The sequence below is a fragment of the Centruroides sculpturatus genome, unplaced genomic scaffold (genome assembly GCF_000671375.1).
Source record: "Centruroides sculpturatus isolate CEXI.00-Female unplaced genomic scaffold, Cexi_2.0 scaffold195, whole genome shotgun sequence".
In the NCBI taxonomy this organism is placed as follows: Eukaryota; Metazoa; Arthropoda; class Arachnida; order Scorpiones; family Buthidae; genus Centruroides; species Centruroides sculpturatus.
The window spans coordinates 311,583-333,943 of record NW_019384511.1 but is presented as its reverse complement, the minus strand read 5'-3'; the positions used below and the strand labels follow the sequence as shown (position 1 = coordinate 333,943).

Here is a 22,361-nt window from a genome sequence, read left to right as displayed (position 1 = left end):
TCGCCGCTGGGCGCGGCTTAGCTGCCTCGGCGTTTACGGGCTGCCGTCTTTATTTTCGGCTTCCTGGGCACTTGTAATACATTTTTTGGTTACTTTCCGTGTGCTGTTTTTATACGAGGCTGATATTTTTTACCATTCGGTTTTATATCTAATCTCCGCCGGACTTCGCTGTTCGGCTCTACCGCGCCGTTCGGCTCCTCACGTCTCACGGTCTCTCGGCTTGTCTCTGAGACGGTCTTGTTAAGTTTTCCGTGTATCTCTCACGTACCGTGTATTGCGCGCATCGTCCGCGCGTATTATTTTTCGATTTTTTTATACAACTTGGTGCACGCTGTTCGGCGAAGCAGGCGCCGACCGGCGATTTGTGTCTTGTGATCGACTGGGACCACTTTCGTCTCTTCTCCATGGCTTCGGACCTAGTTGACGACTTCTTCGTGAGAGCTTACCGGATAGCCGACGAGTTAAAGGGCTACTGTGCCGAATAGCCTGACCGGCGGGTCGGATCTGCACATTGTCAGAACTTTATCAACAAGCGGATCGAAAAACTTATAGACTTGGCTGCCAACATCATCAAAGAGAACTGTGTACCTCATGACTGTACTGATAATTGTGACACCAACCACCCTTTTCTCTCTCTGGCTCAATGCACTTTCAGACTTCGTGATGCAACCCCTACCAAAAGGGACAACGAGTCCTCGGGCATGGCCCCCACTCGTCCTATGCCTATCCTGCATTCACCAATTTCGCCATACGTAACAAAGCCTGCCCTGGAAGGCCTCTACAATAAACTCAACAATTTATTAAACACTGATCTCCCAAATATCTTCTCCAAACTGAAGGACACCACTGCCAATTTAAGGCCCACTTCAGGTACTGCTCTGGATCAACCTATTCATACTTGCGACCAGATGGGTATTGACATAAAACTCGACGAAACCAATGCCAAACTGGGGAAAATCGCAGAAACCAATGACAAAATTAACAACAGTGTGGACCACCTTGTGGACCGTGCTGATTCACACGCTCCTATGACTTAAATACAGGGCCTCTCAGACAAGCTAAGAGAAATCCTAGAAGAGGGACTCCTAAAACAAATCCTGGACATTCAGTCCAGCATCAATGCAAAAATTAGCGAGCTAGGAGCCCACAACTCTTTTCAAACACCACTGAAAATACCTACAGCAAGATGCTACAATCGGGAAAGGTTATTACTCCTACGAATAACATCAACAAAGTCAAAACACCTACTAACAGTACTGAGGTCCTTCTCCTCTACCATAACAGCGATGATAAGAGCTGTAATAACTTAAGGAAAATAGTTTATGAAAGAATCAATCCATCCCAACTCAACATTGGGATTGAAAAGCTGGGAAATATTGGTAACGGTGGCCTCGCCATAGAGGTGTAAAGGAAAACCGATGCTAACAAGTTACAACAACATATCATGGACAACATTCCCGAAATCATAGTTAAAAAGCCCAGGAAACGTTCCCCCAATATAATAATATACTCTGTACCAGCACAAATCACTAAGGACGAACTTCCTCATCTTGTATACAAACAAAATGAAATAATATCAGCCAACTTCACCGAGGAGGAATTTCAAAAGGCCTTCAAAACTAAATTTGCGATGGGCAAAAGTACTAATACATACGTCAGTTGGGTGGCGGATGTTTCTCCAATCCTGAGGAAACAAATGCTAATCCTTAGTAAGGTCAATCTGGAACGGTCCAGATGCCGGGTAACGGACTTCTGCCATGTCATCCAATGCTTCCGCTGCTGCACACAGCTAAATTCTGTAGCCTGTCTACCAACACCTGCAGCCACTGTACCGGCGACCATCCATACAAAGACTGCAAAAAACAGAGAAAGTACACCCACTTGCATCAATTGCAAGCAAGAAAAAATCGGCTCCACAGAACATAACGCACGGGACAGCTTCTGCACCATATATCAACGTATAAAAACCAATCTTTTAAAACAAACCGAATATGGAACAATACAACAGTAGCTACATCAGTCTCCTTCAGTTTAATGCTGGAAGAAGCATCGCCGCTTCTTCCATCCTCAGCTCGATTATGAATAATTATGATATTGTTTTCTGTCAGGAGCCTTACTGCTTACGCAATAACCCGGCCTGTCTTCCTCACAGCTGCACTACGCTTAGGGGCACCGCCGATTACCCCTGGGCCATTACCATCATTGTCAACAACAGACTCTCCATCCTCCATCATAAAGCCCTAAGTACTGAGTACATCTATTGCTCTGAGTTCGCCACCAGTCATCACAGATACATCATGATAAATTATTACTGCCCTAAGGACTTGAGTATCGACCAGATCCTCGAAAACATACAGCATATCATCAATCATTTCCCGGGCGCCTATCTCATCCTCTCTGGTGATACAAACGCCCACTCCCCAACCTGGGGGGCTACCGTCTGGACAACCGAGGCAGAACCCTCGAAGAGTTTATCGCCCGCATTGGCATGCTTGTTATTAAAGACCCCTCTTCTCCGCCCACCTTCACCTCCACACAAGGCTACAGTTGGATCGATGTGACAGCCTGTTCAATGGGCTGTTACCCCTCCATCCACAACTGGAGGATCCTTGAGGATAACATTGACGACCATGCCTTTATCTTCTTTACTCTTGGGGTCAGTTTTGAAGACACAACACACCCCCGGCCAAAATACAATATTAAACGCGTCAACTGGACTGAGCTACAGAACTTTCTCGAATCTAATCTGGTCGACTACAACTGCGACAACTACACCGAGGCCCGTCGCCGCATCAACCAGAACATCAACATCATAAACACTGCCTGCAATACATTCATCCCAAAGTACGTCAACAAAAGAAAATCTGTCCCATGGTGGACCCCAGAATCAACGAACCTCAGAAAGACTAACATCCGTCTAAGAAAGGAGTACCAGAACAGTCGAGCACAACCCACTCGTAACACCCTTAAACAATGTTACTACCATCACCTGAATATTTACAAGAGTGAGATAAAAAAGACAAAACAAGAGTCCTGGGATAATTATTGTGCTGAAGCAGCTAAAAACCCATGGGGTTTTATAACTAGACTATGCACCGGCAAACTCAAAAAATCCCAGATTCTTCACTCTACCTCTGCAGGCGAAACCTTTTTTCAGGCGGTTAACAGAAAGATCGATGANAGAGAGTTAAATGCGTTCCTGTAATCTATTGAGATCAACACTACGTGCTCTTCGTTTTTCCAGGCACTGCCTATGAATTGGATTACCCTGTGGATAGCATGATAGGTGGAGCTCCCTTGGACAAAGCCAAATTGATGGGGATGCAGGTGGTTGTTATTCATGAGATGGTAGTTAATCCTATTGATTAGAAGTCCATCGAGAACCTTGCCCAGTATGGGCAGAAGGCTAATTGGCCTCAGATCTGTGGCTTTTACTGAGTTGGGAGACCCTATTTTGGGTATGAATTTCACAACAGCATGTTTCCAGCATTTTGGAAATTGATGTCTGGTGAGGCACAAGTTGAAGCTAAGGACGAAGGCGATAGGAATGGCTTTGAATGCCCTTTTCACCATACGGGCCGTAATCCCATCAATGCCGGGGGCCTTATTGTTCCGTAAAGAATTGATAGCAGTGGCCACCTCTGTGAAAGTGAACGGGATGTCGTCGTCAGTGATAGGTGGGTAGAGGACTTCTCTCCTGATATTCCTCTGCTCTGGGTTATCTTCCTCTTGGTCGTCTGGAGGGAAATGGGTAGTAAAAAGATGTTTAATCGTATCATCCAGATCAGTGGTGTACCCACCGTCCACTTTCTCCATATTGGCTGGGATGCCGATGTTTTTCCTGAGCTTCATGATGATGTGATAGGGGTCACTCCAAGTGGTTATATTCCCTATTTCCGAGCAGTATTTGCGCCACGCGTTCGTGCGTGCTTTGTTTATCTCGGTTTTGTAAGCGTTTAATTTCTGGATATACTCTTGCTTTTTCTGTTGTTTGAGGGTGGGATCATTTTCCTTTACAAAGGATCTCCGATGCCTGCGGACACTGTTTCTTTGGGCATCGAGAGCATCGTTCCACCAATGGGCATTCCTATGTTTGTTTTCTTTCATTATGATGGAGTTTGAAAAAGCATTACTAATGCTAGCATTAAGATGCTCTGCCAGCTCGTCTGCATCATTAATATCAGCTAGTTCATGGTGGATTGCATTAGCCCAGTAAGTGTGAAACAATTCATCAAATAAGTTCCAGTCAGTGACTTTCCTAGTGTACCTAGTTGTTTCCTTCACAGGATCGTTGCTTTTTGATGTACCTGTGATCACTCACACTGTCTTCCTCCATAGTGGTGCAGAGATCCACAAGGGGGTGTGCCTGGTGGTTGGCAAAGCAAATGTCAATCCAGCTTTTTCCCGTTGCACAGAAAAAAGTGGGGAGAGGGCTGGAGTTAAGCGAAACTAAGTGGTTCCTAGACGCAAATTCGCTAACCCTGTACCCTCTGCCGTCCTCCACTGGGCTGTGCCAGATGGGTGACTTTGCATTAAAGTCCCCCCAACCAGCCAAGGAAACGAGCCAATTTTGTCGTTAATTCTCTGCAAGTCCTGAATAAGGTGGTCAATGGATTTGAACGGAGAACAGTAGACAGAAGTAAGATAGATAATCATGTCGTGGTGTTTTATATATGCAGTGGTGGCGTAACTAGTCGACAGTTCCGGGCAGTAGACAGTGTTTATGTTTTTGTTGCAAGTGAGGATGCCAGTCTTGGTCCCATCACTGTTGCAGTTAGGAAGAAGGATGTTCCATCCTCCAAAACGAACGATAGCTTTTTTCACGAGATATGGTTCTTGTAGAAGGATAATGTCCGTGTTATGCTCTTCTGCCATTTTTATCACCAGTGAGGAAGCAGCCTTAGCCCTTTGGACATTGATTTGAAGGATATTTAGTTTGAATTGGGAATTATTAGCAGGATTACTCATGTTGGGAGTCCTTAGTGGGATATTATTACTCGAATATGATATACAGTTGAGCCTACCAGCCATAATTGGTTCGTTTAACTGCTAAGGTCTTCATCTTCTTGGTTATTGCGCATTCCTGGCTGTAAGCTGCGTGGTCAGTTGGCATCCTTTGCTCTTTTGGTAAGCTTTTGTTCGCTTGCCTGCAATTTATGCAGCAGGGAACCTCGTCTCTTTTGGCGCATTCAGCGAAACGGTGACTCCTGGCACAATGGCTACATCTTTGTAGTTCGACGCAATCTTTCGCCGTATGAGCAAATCCACAACATTTGTAACATCGAAGCAGTGGTATGTAATCATCTACTTTGATGCTCCCCCAAGAGATGGAAATGTGCTTCGCTGTAATTAGTGTATCTCGAACTGTTGGAGATACCATAAGGATAATGTGGCGGCATCCTTCCCGCACCCTTCCCTTTGACAGGGAGAAGCTTACCTGGCACTGGCTCGTGAACGAGTCCCACGTTAAGTTATTCCAAAGCAATCTGTTTTGTTTATAAATCATTTCCGTGACTTTGTCGTCTTGTATGGAGTTAGGGGTATTTATGAGGATTACCCGAGGTTTTCTTTTTCTGTCAGATGACAGTTTACCTTTTCTTTTACAGTGGGAATGTTCTCAATCGCCATTCTTAATTTCTCCCCTTCTGTAGGGCTTCCCACCCTTAGGCACAGTCCATCCCTTTTAACACGGTAAACCGACTTGACTCCCACCTGCAGGTCTTGTGGGTGAACATTGTCCAGAATATCGTTTTTAAGTTCTTCCATATTGATATTTTCTTCCCCTTGTTTCGGGTAGATAAGCAGGGTGTGGTTACCTCCAGTTCCCTCTGTGTCCACTTTGTTGTAAAGGGTTTTTGATATGACCCTGTAGTGCTGCTGGGGCGTGTGTTGAGCTTTGTAACCTCGGCATACGATTGCCTGATAGCACTCCGCTCCACATTTGTTGCCTCAGGTTTGTTGCGCAGTTCTGAGACGATCCCATATAATTGGTTTACGGCCGCAAATAACAGAGAGGCCTGTTCTCTGATCTGGAGCCGTTCCTCTGAACTGAAGCCTTTGTTCCTCCCCTTCTTTACTGTGCCAGTGGTGTTTTCCGGACACAAGTTCATTATTCTCCCCAGCTGCATAGCAGCAGACTTGATAATGGAGTCTTCGAAGTTAGTTAAATGTTGATGACTAGGCTCTCCTGAGCTCTCCATGGGTGCCTCATAAAGTAAATAGACAGTAGACTATGCACCTTCAATAAATTAAAAATTAATAAACAAATAACGGGTTGCTGAATGTTACAATAACAACAACCCTTTAAAGCCACCTGTTTGCCTCCAAGCAAAGGAAATGTGTTGACAAAAACTTGTATATAGCAGCGAGTGACACTGAACAAAGGAGCTTCCTGGAATGTTCTGACTGCCTCGGGGCAAGCAACGAGAACGTGGACCAGACAATGCCCTTTGTTTAAAATGAAAAATGCAGAAATAAAAAATTCCTAGTCCTGTAAAGTTTTTACAAGTTGAACCAAATTTGACTGACGAAAGCAGGGTCTTAATCAGTCGTAAAAACGTAATTAATAAGTAACGGCAGGAGAGACACTTCTCGTTAAAATTACAAAAGCGGTCCACATACACTGTAGAAATGCGGAAAGTAGGTCTGGAAGTCCACAGGGTTTCGATGTCCGTATTTCCGCGGAAAGCCAGAATAACCAAAAAACAGTGATACTAGTGTGAGCAGCACGACTTCCCAAGTCCAGCGATATATAATTCAGGCACTAAAGACCAAAAAATCCACCGATAACTTCGCAAAAACGGGAGCACAGCAAAACGTGACCTCCGACTTCCATCAACCTGACGCCAAGCCCCTTTGCAAGTATTGCAAGGAAGCGCTGGGGGCTGGCTTCTGAGGCTATGGACACCATCTACCGCCAGATTTTCACCCCTATCATTACTTACGCCTGCGGCAGCTGGAGTAAGGCAGTGCCCAAGGTCCACATACGCCGTAAATTAATCGCCGCACAAAGGAGAGCCCTCATTTATATCACCAGAGCCTACTCTACCACCCCCAATTTGTCTCTACAGATCCTTGCAAGGAAGCCTCCAATAGACAAGTACATCATGTCCTCCGCCAGTCTCTGGCATCTCAAGCGTGGGCGCAACATTAATATGGACGACCTCATTATCAACAGCAGGGACCTCGAGAGCAGCATCCCTCTTGCCAGCTCCAGGCACCCCGCTCTCCCCATCACAATTAACTTCTATCAACCTAACCACGCCGACTTGGAGATTTACACCGACGGCTCGAAAGCTGACCTCAATGTCGGGTGTGGCTTAGTCGCATAACACAACAACACGGAAATAGCCTCTGAACGCCATAGGCTCGGTGCCCATTTCACCATTCTTCAAGCAGAGCTGTTTGCCATCAGTAGAGCAGTGGCCTGGTCCTCTGCCAACTACTCCAACTCCACCGTGGCGATCATTTCAGACAGCTTATCTTCCATTACACTTCTCCAGAACCACTCGCACCATCCCATTGCCTATGACATCCAGAACAATATTTCTGCCTCCAATAACTCCTACTACATCCGTTGGACCAGAGCCCACCAGGGAACGCTCGGCAACGAGAGGGCGGACGCCCTTGCCAAGTCCGCCAGCTCTGACCACGACCTCCCTGTGGCCTACAACAAACTTAGCATCCACTCCATCAAACTCATCCTGAAGGACCATCTACTCACCTCCTGGCAACGGGACAGGAATGAGAGGAGGCATCCCACCACACATAGACTTATTCCAGCCATCAGAAATTTCATTAACAGCAAGTGGTACTGCCCTAATCAACGCATGAGCCAATTCCTCACCAACCACGGAGGATTCCACTCTTATCTGGCGAGGTTCCACAACACCCCTAACCCTAACTGTTCATTATGCGGAGTCGTGGACAGTTCTTCACACTACCTCTTCGAGTGTCCTGCCCTAGAGCTGGAGAGGCTACACCTCAAAATCGTTCTAGAGGCCCACGGCAAGTCCTGGCCTAATGACTGCTACGAGATCTTCAAACACAAGGACACCTATGAGGCTTTCAACACGCTTATTGTCAAATACTTTAAGTGTTCAACCGTGCCCATGTAATTATTAATGTATATATTACCTGTACTCTAGTATTATGCTTATATTAAAATATCTCTGCAAAATGTAATATCATTTGTGTATTCCGTCTACGGAACTCTATTTGTACTCCCAAACTCCTGTACAATGTGGCAATTATTGTATTTTCGTATAATATAAGTAATTCCTGTATAGTGTTTATTTTGTATTCCATGTATAATTTTCCTTTGTACTCCTGTATAATTTTTATACTACTGTATTCCTGTAAGTGTACGTGTGTACACTCAAACTATTTGACCAGTACTCACTTTCTCAGTATTGTCGCGCTTTACTCGGTTATGTTTTTCAGTGCCGGGCATGTACCTGTTGGTATCTGATCAATAAAATTATCTGTATCTATCTGTATCTGTGGCTTGCGTATAAAGGGGCATTAATAGAGGAAAAGGTGGTATTATGGAACACTGCGGGTATTATGGAACCACCCCATTTCGAACTGATAATAAAGGTGAACTGCAGCGGATTGTGTTTAAACTGCACTAGGCAGACATCCATAGCGAGGGAAAAACCGTTTTACTTCAGTTAAACGGTTGTCCGTATTTAATCAGCAAATTTGTTTTTTTCAAAATTCGTAAGTTTTGAATGCTAAGTGAATTTAATTATTTTAAAAATATAAATCGTGTAGTTTTAGGTTCACTGGTGCACGTATTCCGTTCCAGAGACTTAGGGATACATATTAATTTGTGTGATGTTCACGTTTTTTAAATTTTGGTCTCGACAGACATAAGTTAATTCAAGATGGCAATGCGTGAATTACGGACCCTATTGGTGCGTTTACAGTAATATGGAACTCAACTTCTCCGAACTTTCTCTTTGCAAGCAGACATTCGTCCGGAGCAATTTGTGAAAAAGACACTAGGTATAAAGTCAATTCTTCCCGAGAATATCGAAAAAGAGCTGCTTGAATATATATCGTTGACAGAGGTCATAGTTTTTATTATAAAAGCATTTTTGCTATAAAATACATTGGAGTAAATAATTTTGTAATTATGTAACATTTTTTGTACTTTCCTATTTGTTTTCGGCTACATTAAAACATTTTTCAAAATATACAGTAAAGTTCCATATTACCACCCGATTTTCTCTAAGCCTACTTTCTGACTTTTTGTACAAAAGCCTTCAAAAACCTTACTTACAGTTACACTAGCGAAAAATCCAATTAGGAACGTTTAGTTTAATAGTTACCGGTACTTTCCCGATATAATAATACAGTAATAATACAGTAAAACCCGTTAAGATGTTCCCGCCTAAGATGTTAGAATGTGTATGGGGACACGATTTAGTTCAACCACTTTGACGCTTAATAACTAACTCCTGTGTCCTCATCTGACTCCGATTCTGACCACTCTGACCATAGAAATTATTAGGCTTCAAACAGGGTAAACAAAACCATGCCCCCACACAGTCTAACATCCACACATATAGAAAAAATAACTCAAATCTTTTGCATATCTCGAAATTTCGAGGTGTTCCGAGTCCAAAAATGTAAAAATTTGGAAAGGGTCATTTTTGACCGAGCGCTACACTTTCCTTCTGTATAACAGCCGGAAAAGTAAAAATTATCGAATACATACTTATATATTACTTAGAGAAGTCTTTTGGCTTTGGAATAAAAAGTTTCTACGCTCTATCTTTATTAAAACTCTATTTATTGAATCTTTTATTCTGAGGTCACGTGATGACATCAGAATTTCCGGGTCTCTTTCGGTAACAAGTCCTCCGTTGGTCGGAGTCGGAGTCGGAGTTGGAGTCGGTAGATTTTTACGCGACTCCACAGCCCTGGTATAGCCTTGTATATATCAAATATTTTTTCGTTTTTCACCTACGGTCGTGTTTTTAATTTTCCATAATGTAAATATTTTTTATCTGTCAGTTGAGGAACATACTGACAGATACATATGAACAGATACACGAATATACAAACATACATGTTTAGTATTACAATTTAAAGCAATTAACTTGTAGTACAGGGGTGTCTAACCCGCGGCACGAGGGCCGCATGCGGTCCAAGGCAAGTTCCAATGAGGCCCAATAAACGTGTAAACAAAACTGACTAATTTTTTTATTTATTTTATATTTATTTATTTGGTTGGGAAGTCGAGCTGCTCCCCCTTTTCGTTATTGCACAGGGCCTTGTTTCAAAGTACTATATATTTTGTCGAAAACAACGTTAATATATTTATATTTATTTATTTTATATTTATATATGAGGTTGGGAAGTCGAGCTGCTCCCCCTTTTCGTTATTGCACAGGGCCTTGTTTCAAAGTACTGTATAAGATATACAGTAACAGGTTGTTTCTTTAGTCAGATTCTCATTGTTGTCGTCTGTTAATTTCGAGGAAAGACGGACGGACGAATGACAATAATGGAAATCGAGACCAGATATGGAAAGCTAAGCACGATTAACTATAGANGTACAGGGGTGTCTAACCCGCGGCACGAGGGCCGCATGCGGTCCAAGGCAAGTTCCAATGAGGCCCAATAAACGTGTAAACAAAACTGACTAATTTTTTTATTTATTTTATATTTATTTATTTATTTCAACGGCATAAACTCAAAAAAGAAGTTTCACAAAGTTTACACTATACATATTTTATATTTGAGTGGAAAGGAGATATTTTCAAATACTTGGAAAGATGTGAATGAGGAAGGTATACTAAATAAAGCTGGAGTAGTGACTCGAAGATTATTGGCAAGCGCCAAATCCGACAGAGAGCACTGTTTTTTAGCCAAGATGGCTGCCGAAACAGGTAAGGAACCGACCACATGTTTGTTCAGTGCCTGAGCCGATTCAGTTTCTATCGGTGACGACTACTGTGAAGACCAAATGGAGAACAAATCATTGAATTTATGTCAAATTCTAGACTATATCGACGACAGAAAACGTTGTCTTGTAGAAGGTGAAGCCGTTTTGGATGCTGGACACATCGTATTTTGTGGATTAAGCTGTAACAACAACACCGAAGTTCATGTTGTTGCTTTAGTGTTGCAATCTCAGATATTGGCATTTTAATACATCTCAATTACAGAGAGAATGCACGTGCAAAGCGGGGCTGTCTGGTTTTTGTAAACATGTGATAGCATGTGTATTACACGTTAACAGGTGAGAAGTATTTAAATATTTTAAGCAGTATACACCATATTCCAATATAAAAACATAGTTTTATTTATCATAATAGTTAAAATTAGTGCCAATCTGAAGGTTGCCATGCTGAGTCATTCTGCACTTATACATCATAGGCCAGTCAAAAGTTTATAGCACACATTATGCTTTGTGTTTGTGTGTACGTCTCATTTATCCAAAACGGCTTCACCTTCTACAAGACAACGTTTCTTGTCGCCTATATAGTCTAGAATTTGACATAAATTAAATGATTTGTTCTCCATTTGGTCTTCGCAGTAGTCGTCACCGATAGAAACTGAATCGACTCAGGCACTGAAGAAACACGTGGACGGTTCCTACCTGTTTCGGCAGCCATCTTGGCTCAAAAATAGCACACTCTGTCGGATTAGGCGCTTGCCAATATTCCCAAATTCGGGGAAAGGAGAGAAAGGCCAAAAGATATAAAGTAGTGAAAAAGGTTAAATAGATTTTCTGTTATACAAATATTGCACCCTTAATTTTCCAACCTTCCTCACTTTATCTTTTGTCCTTTCTCTCTTTCCCTTCGTTTGGGTTTCTAATCCTTGAGTCCCAACTCCACCTTTATTTAGCATTCCATCCAGCGTTGCAAGATTTCGCCACTTTCCGCCAAATTTGGCTACTCTTTTGTTAGTTTGGCATAAAAATATTAATTGGTGCATTGACTACTTTTTGGGCCACATATTATTTTTAAATATATTAGTTGAATAAAAATGCATTTTAAAATAGTGTTTCGTTGTTTTTTATTAGAGACCCAAATAAAACAAATATTTGTGTTTTTCAAACAAATTTTTGTTTGTCTTCTTTATAATAAAAGAACATATCTATTTCCAAGTAAAAATTGAAAGTGTTTGCATAAATGATTTTTTTAAATATTCTTTTTCGTGATAAAGTTTTAATACTTATTACAGTAGAGCTCGTTTATCCGAAAGTCAATTATCTGAAACGTCAATTATCCAAAAGAATTCCAGTCGGCAAATTTAAATTTTCGCCAGTGCTGTGGCGCTGCAATCTTTGACTGTCTTGGGCTATTCAAATATTTTACATTTTTGATACTAAATTAACATCTGAAGTATTATTTTTTATTGTTTTTATATTTTTCAATATATTTATTTTGTTTGTACAAAATAAATAAATAATTTTTAACGATACAACAGTTTTCGTTAGGCTTAACATCGACGAAAATTCAATGCGAAGCGACATGCAACGGAGAAAAATTTCAACAAGGGATGGGTTAATATATTTTTTCGTATATAATCGGTTATCCGAAATATCAATTTACCGAACAACCCGAGTCCCCAACTGATTCGGATAAACGACGCTTTACTGTACTATAATCTAGATATGTATATATTTAAGGATTGGGCCACAAGTATATATAAAATATTAATACTTGTGGCCAAAACTTCAAGACTTCTTCCAATGTGGCCCAGAAAAACAAAAAGGTTGGACACCCCTGTTGTAGTACAAAATACTGTATATACGGTATTACAGTCGTGATATAAAACACATATCGAATAGATTTATATTATGTGTTTTATGCAAAAAGTAATTGAAAAACTTTAATTTTTTTAGTTTCTATAGTACAGACGAATTGTATGTTGCTACACACAGTATCATGACAAGAAATGTTTTGAAGTTTAACTCTCAATAAAGCAGGAAACAAAAAATGGATATATAAAGCACTGAAAAACGTTAAATATAACACGAAAACGAAAATTTATGTATATTGTAAAAATTAATAAACTACGTTATAAATTCAAACAAGCTCTTTTCATGCACGGATCTCAAATCGTACTAAAACTTTTCAATTGTTAATATAGTTCTTCAATAAATTTACCTGTACGATTATAAATTCACACACCTTTTTTTCATCATTTTTATCTATGCAGTATAATTTAAAATATTAATGAATTTAAATAAGCTTACATACCAGAAAAATAGACGAGAAAAAACACTAGCTGAGTCGAACGGGTTACTATTCGAATTTTGATCCATCTTATCTTAGGAGGTGACGACTGAAGTTCTGTCTATCTGCAACTACAGCATTACACGTCACTTCTAAGTGTATATGTAATTATTAATTTGTGTCCACGTATCCTTGACGCTTTTATCAAATATAAAAACAGTAGTCTGATTAATTGTATAATAAATTTTAACTGTTGTAGTTATTAACAACAGTTTAAAATACAGCAAAAGGTATATTTTTAAATTATTATACTGTTAATTAGGCTTCTACCCCTAATGCTTTCATATCTCGTTTCGTTGTTCATCAATGTAACTCCGTTCTCGAGATTAAGAGATTATAGACAGCCTGACAGTGGGAATTTTAGGTCTACAATTTTTTAAATCGCAGCTCAATAAAACGTATGTTATATTAGTTTAACATTATGAAACTTGCATTAACTTATATAATTACAGTAGAGCGTCGATTTTCCGAATCAATTGGAGACTGTTCGTATAACTGATATTTCGGATAACCGATTTGTGTACGAAAAAATAGTTTAACGTATCGGATGTTGAAATTTTTCTTCGTTGCGTGTCGCTTCGCGTTGAATTTTCGTCGATGTTAAGCCTAACAAAGGCTATTGTATCGTTAAAAATTATTTTTTTATTTTGTACAAACAAAATAAATATATTGAAAAATATAAAAACAATAAAAAATTATACTTCAGATGTTAATTTAGTATCAAAAACGTAAAATATTTGAGTAGCCCGAGACATAGCCAAAGATTGAAGCGCCACAGCACTGGCGAAAATTTAAATTTGCCGACTGGAATTCTTTCGGATGATTGATGTTTCGGATTTTTGACTTTCGGAAAATCGACGCTCTACTGTAATATATTTTTAGACACTCAAAATATTCAAACTACATACATATATAAGAACATTTACATAATTCGTTCGATAATATATTTGAGATAAATTCTTCTGTGTAAAACATACAAATGTTACGACCGATTTGCTATATAATAAGAATTAGTAATATTATTTACATTAACTGATAAGAATTATTTCAGTTATTATAAATTAATTTATATATAAACAGGTCTTATAAACATGTCAAAGTCTAGTTGTGAATAAGTTTATCATATAAATATCAGTTAATATTTTTTTAATAACAAAAATACTGTTTTCTTTTTGATTTTAATCTACATTGTAATCAAATTCGATTTCATAAAAACTTTTTACAAAAATACAGGTTTATTTCAAAAGTTTAAGATCATTATTCTATACATTGTATACAATATTTGTATATACAGTTGTGAGACGCCTAAGGCTTAGAGAGTAGCAGTTCTAATCTCTTTTTTCGGCGTTGAGGATGGTAAATCCTCGCTCAAACGTCACTAGATTGTTGTATCCTTTTACCGAGCGAGGAGGGGGTGGATAAGCCAATAGGATCCGTTATCCGAAATAAGAAGGAGTGACAGGTTAAGAAAAACCAAAAATTTTATAAACTAACATAAAGTAGATGATACAATAAGCTACTACACTACTGGTTGGTCTAACTTTCATAAGAAACATAATGTCCGGGCTTATTCCTATGTGCCAATATTATTTCTATTCAGTCTATACGACTATCAGTTAGAATCTAAAGCCTTATATCCACGTTCTTATAGGCTAATTGACTAAGAGAAAGAGTTTACATAAACTATTCAAAGTTAATACCTCGTGATGACACTTCATAGCACTTAGCTACTTCTATGCTGGATGGTCGGCGAGCTAACGCTGGAACGTCGGGGTCCATAGGCCGTCGGGTAGCTCGCGAATAGAGCTTCGTCTATACTCTTAGGATGTCCCTGGTGATCAGGTGCTATCCCTTTTTATACGCGTTGTACCTGAAAATTGACTCAAGTTACTTTGATTTAATGAATTCTAAGTTCTAGTTGTGCCCAGGGTTTGCTGATATGAGGTGTCAAGAACCAGACAAGTCGGCAGAATTATTGCTATTTTCTAGCCGTTTTATGAATTCTCTCACCTCATAATTCCAGTTTCCTATCATGAATAGTCGATGGTCTTGACTGAGTGAGACATAAGTCACACTCAATATTTAATCGGTTTTATCTACGATAAGATCGCGAGTGGATAAGAAAAAGGAAGTGTGGGTTTTTCCATTACTCTTAATGTTTAACTAATTAATTTAATTACTAAATTGCCTGTTCCAACATGAAAACGTTATATTGAGAAATATATAAAAGAATGAAATTTTGCTATTAAGCTTTTACTGGAAAAACGCTAATGGGTTAATATAAAAATGGGTGTTGCTTTTCTACATATTATATATGTATATTTTACATTTTTAATTTTTGTTTTTTTTATTTCATTGGTTGAAGAAGGAGTTAGATCAAGAAATACTGCTGACCTTATCAATTACTTTAAAAAATAAACAGCAACCAGTTGCTCTATTTTCCGGCAAAGTTTTGGTAGCGCAATTTGAACTACTACAAAATATTAAAAAGCTTTATTTTGAGGGTAAGCAGCGAAAGATTATATATAAAAAAAACAGATACGTAAAATTTTATTTCATAGAAAATAAGTACATGATTTTATTTTAACTGTTTAATTTTTCGATATTCCAATTATGTTGAAAATATAAAATACTTTTCACGTCTGCAACATTATTTGTCGGGATTATCATATATCTAATATTTTTTTAATTTAATTTTAATTTATTAACACGAATTAACACATGAAATGTTGTTGCACGCTATTTTATAATTACTATAACTATTTTATAAATATTTATAAATAATGCAATGTTAATACTTGAAAGCTTACTTTCTTGTAATTCTTTTTTATTATACACTTTATATTTTCAGTTATAACGTCGTTTTTATTCTACTTAGCGTTAATTATATTTATTATTTTTTCTGAACAATATAATAAATTATTAACGACTTTAGCCATATTATATATTTACTTTCATTTTTAAATTTAATATAAATAATAAAAAGAAAAAGAACGGTGAAAGTAAAACATTTATTTCCATCAAGTTTACATTTTACTATTTTTATATCTTTTAAAACTGATGTTTTAACAGATATAAAAATACGTCATTAAATTATTTGATGTGTCATCAAATAATTAAATGGCGTTATTTGCAAATCACTGTAGAATATTTAATATAAAAAATAAATATATGATTTTTATAGAATTATGTTTTAATTCTCTGTAACGTACACACAGTTATGTGTTATTAAAAAGTATGGTGACATGATTTAAATGTTTTTGTTGTTACCAGCATTGAGTTAAATTTTACTTTTAATAAATTTCTATATACATATACATTAACCAGTGTTTATTTATGTAGTTGACATACTAATATACAATCTACAACGTCATGTTTCTAAATAACTTCCACTTAAAACGTACAGTTGAATGGATTTGGGTTATGAAGGTATCAGTTAAATAAAAATAAATTAATATATTGAATTTCTAATGCTTTTATTTAGAATTTATATAATTTTTGTACTCGTTTTGTATTTCATAAATATGAGTTTGATACTACATTAAGATTTGATCACTAAAAATCCAGCAACGAGTTGCTGAACTTTCCGGACAACATTGCTGGCGCCATCTTTTATAATATCATGTTTTAAAAAGTTTTTAGATTTTTTATTATCATAAAATGGCAAAAATCTTAATTTTGAGAGTAAGGATAGGTTTTATAAAAAAAAATTGTGAATGCTAGTACCAGTAAAATCGTCATTAATTCCCATCTTACGCCAGATATGACACTCGACCACCCTTCATCTCTTCACTCCATTGACCTTTAACTACCAAAATCTAACATTATTAATTCCCCTAATATAGAAAAACTATGCTGAAAGATTTCAAAATTTTTCGAAAAAAGCACAGGAGTTATTAAGCCTTAATAAGGGTTAACAAAATTCTGCCCCCCCACACTAATATTTAGACATACAGAAAATCTTCCGAATTTTTTCGCATTTCTGGATGTTTCATGTTCAATTTTAAAACTGTAAGAATCTTCGAGGATTATTTTGTGATCAATCGCCATGCTTTCTCTCGGTTATATATAACAGAGGCTGGAAAGTAAAAATAAGTACAGTCGATCCCCCTATAAGATCATTGATTTTTCCGTTTTATCTGAATTACATGTTGTACGAGTCACTTAGATTTTACAAATATGTGAGCCGTTCACAGCCCGGCACACGTATTTGTAAAATCTAAGTGACTCGTATAATGTATATGTATATTTCATCTTCTGATAAATGCAATCGTAATTTTAGACATTTTTAAGCAATTCTCCAGAATATATATTGTAGCAACAGCTTATATAGTTAGTAATAATTTAATAATTATTTCTTCACAACTATCTTAATGCACTCGAATTTCGATATAACTAGTTTTATTGTTATAAAATAAAACACGTTTGAACAGATCATTTTTATACATGTTATATACATAACATTTCAGTGCCTGTGATTTATTGTTGGGCTGCAATTTGAAAAAAATTGTAGATTTATTGATTTATTAACTCCCACTGTCGTCCGTCCGTCCGTTTTTCTTGAATCTCGAGAAAGAAGTTAGATAAATACTGAGACCAGATGTGGAAACCATTAGAGTAAGATGCTTTGAACAAGTATAAACGCACTTTCGATGCAAACCGGAAGTCAGGTGACAGCGAAAAATAGAAATAATTATACCTTGCAGAAAATATATACTATTAAAATGAGTAAGTATAATTAAAGCTGAGTAGAAAATAGTCGACGCTGTATATGAACGAATATAAAATTACAATATAAAACGTATGAAAATAAGCTTTAAAGGACTTTAGTTACGTTATTTATCGACTTTTGTAGTTATAAAATAGTCTGCAATAAGATTTTATGTTTTACTTCATGTTAGTATATTTAAATTTAATTTTAAAAATAAATAAATATATTCGGCTGCAGTTAGATGTGTTTTACTACAAATATTTTTCGATGGGGAGGAATAGAAGAAGGGAAAAACAGAATAAAAACGAGTTTATAAATGGAAGACAATGCTAAATTTTTAAATGTATATGAGTTTTTTATGGAAAAATTTTATATATTTTAGATTAAATCAAAAATATATATGAATTTTTGTTATAAATGTAATCGTTTATATAGATAATAAAAATGTCGAAAAAAAATTGGAAAAATCGACGGAAGAGGAATGTATATATATATATATATACACCACATTCTGCATTTACACCGACTTTTGGACCCTGATCTGTCTTCTAAAAATACAACGAAGTTTATGTAGTTTTAAAACTATCGTGTATGTGATTTAAATATATATGTTTTACTCAGATTAATTAAAATTTACTTTACATAAAATTTTACATAAAATATATAATAAGAATACAGTATGTCAGGGAGTACTCTTTCATATCACTAAATCATAACTTGTATGTTATTTGCGTGTATGATGTAGTACATTGTTCCTAAAGTTTTGAAATGATTGTAACTATACCTGTGTAGAAACATTTTAAGTAAGTAAGTTTGCATATAATATAGAATTAAATATTTTTTACATGGATGAAAATAGCATTGATTTACTTTTGTATAATCAACACATTCACAACTACAGTTTGTCCTAATTATAAGAATCGGATACTCTAAGTTTATTTATTATATCTGTTATATTTCTTATCAGCTATTCTTATTTTTTGCTATTCTAATTATATAGTAAATGGGAGCTCACACTTGAATATATTTTATAGTAAATAACTTATTTCTAATATATTGTACATTGGAAATATTTAGCCTACACTGAATGTATTATTTTATAAATTCATTCAAAATTATCTGAGTGTCATATTTTATCCAATACTGTATATTGAATAAAATGGTAATAGTAAAAGTTCAAGGTAAAATAATTTCTTTTCATATACAGTCGACCCCCCTATAACACGGTAGATATGTTCCTGTTTTTATGAATCCAGCTTCTAGAAGTCCAGCCAATCACAGCCCGGCAAGTATGCACTTTACGGACTACGGCTGTTTGAAAGGTTTTCTTCCATAAAATTAATCGATTCTAGACTAATTCGACTCAACATTTCCAAAATACGAATAATTTTTTGGGAATAATCCATATAAACTATGCCATAAACAAAAAATTGTAGGATTGCTTACCGAGTGTGCACCGTTCGACTACGCCGCCGTTGCTTAAGCTTGTTTTCTTCGTGGAGATTGTCATCGAATGGCGCTCGCGTGCTTCCTAATAAATTATTTTTTTGCGAAAAATTCATTGAACTTTAGAGACATCATTAATATAAATATAGTTTTTATGGACGTTAAATAATAAATGGTTTTTGGAAGGTCCGCTGCTCGTTTAAACTCAACGGTTTGTGCAATCCTGTTGTGACACAAGTCGGCGATGACGTTTTACCGAATTATAGGAGATTTTTAGCATGTTTGTACAAATACTGTCGCAAATTTTTCGCCATGATATAGGAATCCGAACTATAGGAACCCGTGTTATAGGGATTCGATTGTAATTAATTCTGATTATTTATCAATTTCCAAATTATTCGCTTCTTTGCATACTATATATTCTGTATCAAGAAGTATATTAATAATATAAGTTAATGTAAAGTTATTTTTAAAAAACTTATAAACGAAGCTTGCTATTGTTTTCTATGCAAATTAAACTATCTTCGTGTCTTGATATTGCCTAGCAATGGTCGCGTGGTTAAAACCACTAAACACCGGTAGCAGGTCATAAATTTGTGCTTGCCACGTGGAGTTTTCCGGGTTTTATTCACATTAATAACATCTAAATCGGGGCCAGTTTTTTATGAAAGATCTCCCGGGAGGCACTCCCCTCGGCAGATCGCCGATGCGTCGCGTTGCCATAACCAAATAAACCTAATTCTAAACTTTATATCATGATAAAAAGTTAGTAAAATCTGCATTTATGCTAATAAATGGTGACACTGCTCTGATATATGCGTAGATACTCTGGCATTTTAATTAAAGACGTGTACGAAGGACCACAGCAGGTTACATACAATTTCCTTTCCACGCTGTTGTTGTTTTCTTAATTATAAATAAACCTTTTTAGTAAAAACATATTCATTCATTTATTTATTATGTGCAAAATTTTTGGAATATGTTTTCTCTGTTGTTTTTATTTCATCGCGTGTTTTTCATTTCCTTTTACTATTATTATTATTTGGACCGTTCATAATTAAAGTGGTGTAAGTGGAATTTCGTAAAAAATTGGGAAAGTAATCGTCACAATTCAATCGCAAACACCATATCTCCACAATAAAATATTTCATCTTTAATGTTAACTGCCCGTTGAATCCCATAGGATCAAAACTACCACTGCAACATCTCTTAATAGATAGGTTGCGGCACATTTTATTTTAACACAAAACATAAAAATTTCTGTTAAAGAACACCGATATTACATAGGTTGCGGCCGACGTTTTCATCGCGAAAACGTGAACGTCGGACGTTCAGCGCCGCCTTCCTGTAAGCCTAGAAGTCTGACAATGGCGTTTGGAACTTCAGTGGAATCATGCTCGACGTTCCAAACGCCATTGTCAAACTTGTAGGCTTACAGGAAGGCGGCGCGGAACGTCCGACGTTCACGTTTTTGCGATGAAAACGTCGGCCGCAACCTATGTAATATCGGTGTTCTTTAACAGAAATTTTTCTGTTTTGTGTTAAAATAAAATGTGTCGGAATTATCATTTCAAGCGACTCCTAAAGGTTAAGAAAGAATTGGGAACTGCTTTCAGGATTCTTCTGAGTGAACGGAATCTAAACTTATCTCATTCCAATCATCAAGCAGCTCACATCAATTGGTTCTAATCTTCCTTAGGAAGGATACACATGGCAATACGACCATACAAGTTCTGCTTGTGTTTCAACGCATCCATGCAATATTCAAGATGGCGAATGATGCCCACGTTGTCTTTGTCGTCGTTTTTACAAAATTCGATTTTTTACAGTTCGTTTAATTTACCAGAAGACGCCCTCGAAGATAATTTCATCAAAGATTTTGAATTAGAGATACAGTATTCACTAGAATCGAGGAAGAGTTGATACTCAAAATACATAAGATCTTTCGATGAGCAATACAATACGATTTCCGGTAAGATTGGTTTGTTTTGTCATTCAATTAAATTCTATGGTTACCTGTGTGGATTTTGTGTTAAATGCATTACCTTCTCATTTTTTTATCATTTATCTCAGTTAGCTGCGTCGAACTTGCCGCCATGAATAACAATTTTAGTCGTTATTAACATTTGCAATATTTATAAAGACTCGGCTTTACCCTCAAAATAAGCTTTTTTCCATTTTATAACAATTGAAAATAAAAATAAAAAATTAAATAAAACACATTAACATCTGACACCGCACAGAGTTTTAAATGTTGACAGAAAAATTAAGCAACTAATTGCTAGATTTTTTTCTTCTGTACTTTAAAATATTGAGACAACGAACTTTTAAAAAATTAAAAATATAAATTTGTTTGTTTACTACTGAAGACATTTAAAGATGCATTTAATTATTTTTTTTTCATCTGTAGATAAAGTTTTTGGTTATAGAAACGTGTCTATACTCCATTATAATATTTCCTTTGTAGTAGATTATGTTAAAATTCTTACCGATGAGATATTTGAATATTTGTATTCGATATTAGAAAGCTTCTTTATAAAATATACATATTTATACACTTTATTTTTTACATTCATTTCACAAATTTCTATTGGTTCTACTAAACATTACCAATTTAGCCAGTAATGCGCCAATTTAAAATGATCTTGCTATTTGCGTAAATTTTCATACAATGAATAATTCATTTATCATTTTAGAGTTCAACATATCGCTAGTGTGGTATTATATAAATTTATTATGAGCAAGACAGTATATTACCTTAATTATATGTTGTTTAAATGTTTATAAAGTTAAATTAATTTGAAACACAAAATTTTAAAATGTTTTTTATTCTAAATATAATCTTACATTCTTTACATCTCGTTAAATGATACACAATAAATGAAATCTTTAACATAATATACTTTAAAAAACAAATTTTATTTTTATCTTTTAATTTGATG

At 36.5% G+C, this 22,361-nt stretch overlaps 1 protein-coding gene across 1 annotated transcript; it reads left to right on the top strand.

Moving 5' to 3' along the window:
* The first annotated feature begins 6,899 nt into the window (after positions 1-6,899).
* On the top strand, positions 6,900-8,117 carry LOC111622436. Its single transcript, XM_023364812.1, has 2 exons — positions 6,900-7,312; positions 7,367-8,117. Exons 1-2 carry the CDS (start codon positions 6,900-6,902, stop codon positions 8,115-8,117), a joined length of 1,164 nt encoding a protein of 387 aa, XP_023220580.1.
* The last annotated feature ends 14,244 nt before the right edge of the window (positions 8,118-22,361 follow it).